This window comes from Hirundo rustica, chromosome 1 (genome assembly GCF_015227805.2).
Source record: "Hirundo rustica isolate bHirRus1 chromosome 1, bHirRus1.pri.v3, whole genome shotgun sequence".
NCBI lineage: Eukaryota > Metazoa > Chordata > Aves > Passeriformes > Hirundinidae > Hirundo > Hirundo rustica.
In genome coordinates, this window is record NC_053450.1 from 36,006,584 (window position 1) to 36,010,295 (window position 3,712).

A 3,712-nucleotide genomic window follows, 5' to 3' on the forward strand; every position below is an offset into this window, starting at 1 on the left:
AATACAAAGTCTTCCATAGCAACCGTCCAGTCTCTTTGTTTCTGCGAGTCACTTAAATAATAAGTTTACATTTCAAGTTTTTTTTTTTGTTTCCTGGCTCAGAATAATAATAATACTGCTAATAATAATTAATTAAAATAATAAAAAAAAAAATCTATGTTCAAGTGCCCTCTCTGATTTGTCCCCGGCGACAGCCCCGGCTCCCAGCCCGGCCTGCTATTTCCCGGCCTCTCCTTTGTCCGGACGCGCAGCGAGCCCCCCCGGCGCCCCCCGGGCCGGGCCTTCCTTCCTCCCCGCGGCACCCCCGGCCGGCCCCGCGCCCCCTCCCCGCCGCACGCTGGGCTCCCGCCGCGCTCCCGTCCCGGCGGCACCCGAGGAGAAGAGCGAGGCGAGGCGAGGCGAGGCGAGTCCGGGCAGAGGGCGGCGGGGGCAGGGCAGCGGTCAGTCCCTCCGCCGCCTCCGCGCCCCCCGGCCCGGGACCGCACCGCCGGCCGTCGCCGCTCCCCGGGGCCGCGGCGGCGACGGGGGGCGGCCGCGGCGGCGGCGGGGCTTAAGGCTTCTCCGTGCACTGTTTGCAGAGGCTGGAGGAGACGCTGTTGAAGATGGCACATTTCTCCGGGCAGGAGGTGGCGGGGGGCAGCCCGGCGCTGAAGGGGTAACCGGCCGCCTGCTCGTAGGCGCCGAGGGCGGGGTGCAGCGCCGCCGCCGCCGCCGCCGCCGCCGCGGCGGAGCTGGGCAGGGAGGCGGCCGAGATGGCCTGGCCCTGGTTGAGATAAGCCACCAAGCGCCGCATCTCCTCCAGGGCCTGCGCCTGCATCAGGATGTAGTTCTTGGCCAGAAGGAGCGTGGCGATCTTGGAGAGCTTCCGCACCGAGGGACTGTGCGCGTAGGGTATGACCGCCCGCAGCTCGTCCAGCGCGTCGTTCAGGTCGTGCATCCGCCGCCGCTCCCGCGCGTTGATGTTGAGCCGCAGCGCCTTCTGCTCCTTGGACTTCTTGCTGCCGCCGTGCCCGTGGCTGTTGGAGCAGCTGCCCTCGGCCGCCTTCAGCCCCCCCGCCCCCCCCTCCGCCGCCGCCCGCCGCCGGCGAGGCGACGCGCGGGTCCCCCCCGGCGCCGCGCAGCACCAGCTCGCAGCGGCCGTCGCTGTCGTCGTCGGGGCTCTGCTCGCCGCCGCTGCTCTCGGCCACCGAGCTGCGGCTGGCGCTCTCGCCGTACTTGACGCAGACGGAGCCCGGCGGCAGCACCAGAGGGTCGCCGCCGACTCCGGGCTGCAGCAGCGCCTCGGGCTCCGACGCCTCGTAGCAGGCGAGCGGCGAGGGCTGGCGGTCGCGGGGGTGGGAGAGGTCGAGCCCCGGGGGCGAGCGGAAGGCGGACTCCATGCGCTTGGCCGAGGCGGCGAGGCTCTTGTGGAAGAGGTCCTCTTCTGCGGGCAGCCCCAGCGCCCGCTCCATCGGCGCCCCGCTCGCCTCCGCCTCCTCCGCCCCCCTCAGTTCCCGGCCCGCTGCTCCAAGGCTCCGCGCCGCGGCGGGCGGCTCCCCGGCGTCCCGCTGGCAGAAATCGCTCCCCGGCTCCCGCCGGGGCTGCGCCGTGCCCGGCGCCGCGGCTGCCCCTTCTCTGGCTCCGGCGGCGGCTCGGACTGCGGCTCCGGCTGCGGCTCCGGCTGTGGCTGTGGCTCCGGCTCAGGCGGCGGCTCCGGCAGCGGCTGTGGCTCGGGCTGTGGCTGTGGCTCCGGCTGCGGCTCCGGCTCGCCCTCAGCAGGCGCCGCGCTGGGGCATTGTGCGCTGCCAGTGGAGCCGCTTCCACCGTTTATCTTGCTTGGATTCACCTTCAAGAGATTTCCGGACCCATCAACCAGCAGCCGCCGCAGACGGGGGAGTCTTTTACATCATTATCTCTGAGAGTAGGTTATTATGAAGAAGACTCGCCTGTTGGGACAGAGCTTTCTACCCAATCAGGTTAACGTTTTAATTAATAGGATTAAAACGGTAACAAACAATCCCAGGCGCTATCTGGCCCTGAGTCTGAATAGTTTCTTTTCCCAGGTCTGAAGACAGGCAGCAGCTAGAGCTTTATAAGAGGCGCCTGCTCCATTATTCTCCCTGCCATCTGTATACACAGCTTAACGCATATGTTTGCAAGACGTTGTGTCCTGTTAGTAACCCAACAACTGCCTTTAGCTTGACATGTGTGGCGACTTTCACTCATCAATGAGCACACTAAAAGCCCTACTTAGATCGAAGGATGTTCTTTGCCTCCTTCAGCAAATTACAGCCCTGCACTGCAGAAAAGCCCACTTCAACACTTCTCCTTCCGAGTGCTGCCAGCAGACTTCTGCTAACTTAGCCGTGGAGTCAGGAGTGACACCCTCTCCCCCCGGCCCACCCACCCCCTGCATTTACATTAACTTATAGCTCCCTCCCACCCCCACCCGTCTTCCCGAAAGCATCGCCTGGGAAAGAAAAACATAAACACCCCCGGAGCAACCCCAGCCGTCGTGCCCACTCCTGCCCACCGCCAAAGTCCACCTTGCTTCCTTGGGAGGCGGGTGGTCCCCAGTCCTCCCTCTCCCCACCCCTCCTCCAACAAACGGAGACCAAACTACGGGGAGGTTCCCCTCCTCCTCCCCTTATCCCTTTTCAAGTAGCAGATTGCTGCTCGCGAGTGATTATCCCCCGTGTCCCTATAAAAAACATAAAGCCCCATCAGTTACCTTGAAAACGAACGGATCCGAGGAAGAAAGAGGGCGGGAAGAGAAAGGGCAAAACCCACCAAACTTTTTTTTTTTTTTTTTTTTTTTTTTTTTTTTTTTTTTTTTTTTTTTTTTACTGTGACTGACCAACTTTTTTCAGGTCCGTGCCTTCCTGCTTCCCTCCAGCGAGGCCGGCTCGGCGGGAGCACCCCCGCTCTTCTCCCCAATGCCGGGATGCCGCCGCCGGTGCCAGGGCGAGGCGGCCTCAGTCATCCGGTTACCCCGACCCCCTGCACCTCTCCCGGGGGCTTCTTCTCGGCGCCGGGAACACTGTCCTCCGCACTCCTCCGAAAGCTGAAGCGGAAACCCGAGGGTCGGTCTGAATTTTGTCCCGCTACTCCTCTGATGCTTGAGGCGAGCAGCCCGCTCTCCCCTTTCTGTTAGCACTCAGAGTATTTAGTGGCAGGTTTTCATTCTTATGACATCGGTAAAAAACAGTATTTCCCAACACTTCCAAATCATTCTTATGTGGCAGGATTACTGAGGGCTATGAAATTTTTTGGTTTCTCTGGTTTCATTAAAAACCTTTTAATTGTGTCTTTCGGAGTTGGCCCCAGGTGTTGGACTCTTTTCATTACATTTTGCTCTAATGTGATGAAATTCTAATTCTCTCCTTACCATATGGTTAAATTTCCCCACTGAGAATTAGTTGAAAAAGGAGAAATAATCTATTAATCTCTGTAATAGATTCACAAATGAGGTTTGCCACAGAACCCGTTTTTGAATGGTAATATCAGAACAGTTGGGTGCCTTGTTTCAGGAAAGAAAGGACCAGGCGACAACAGAAAACGTTTGAATTTTCACCTGGAAAGAATGAAAAGAAGCCAAGCTGCAGATTTCAGAGTAATTGACTGAGATTTCATCTAGCGAGGACATGACTACAATACAGACCTTCCTCACCTCGTGTCTCCGGATCAGAGGCGAACATACAAGCCGAGCCCTCCGAAGAGGGAGGGTCTCACC

At 60.0% G+C, this 3,712-nt stretch overlaps 1 protein-coding gene across 1 annotated transcript; it reads right to left on the minus strand.

Annotated features, from left to right (window-relative positions):
- Window positions 1–550: 550 nt before the first annotated feature.
- BHLHE22 (basic helix-loop-helix family member e22) lies at window positions 551–1,451 on the minus strand. Its single transcript, XM_040076153.2, is given in 2 exon segments — window positions 551–1,055; window positions 1,057–1,451. Coding segments are annotated over 2 exon segments (900 nt in total).
- Between the last annotated feature and the right edge of the window lie 2,261 nt (window positions 1,452–3,712).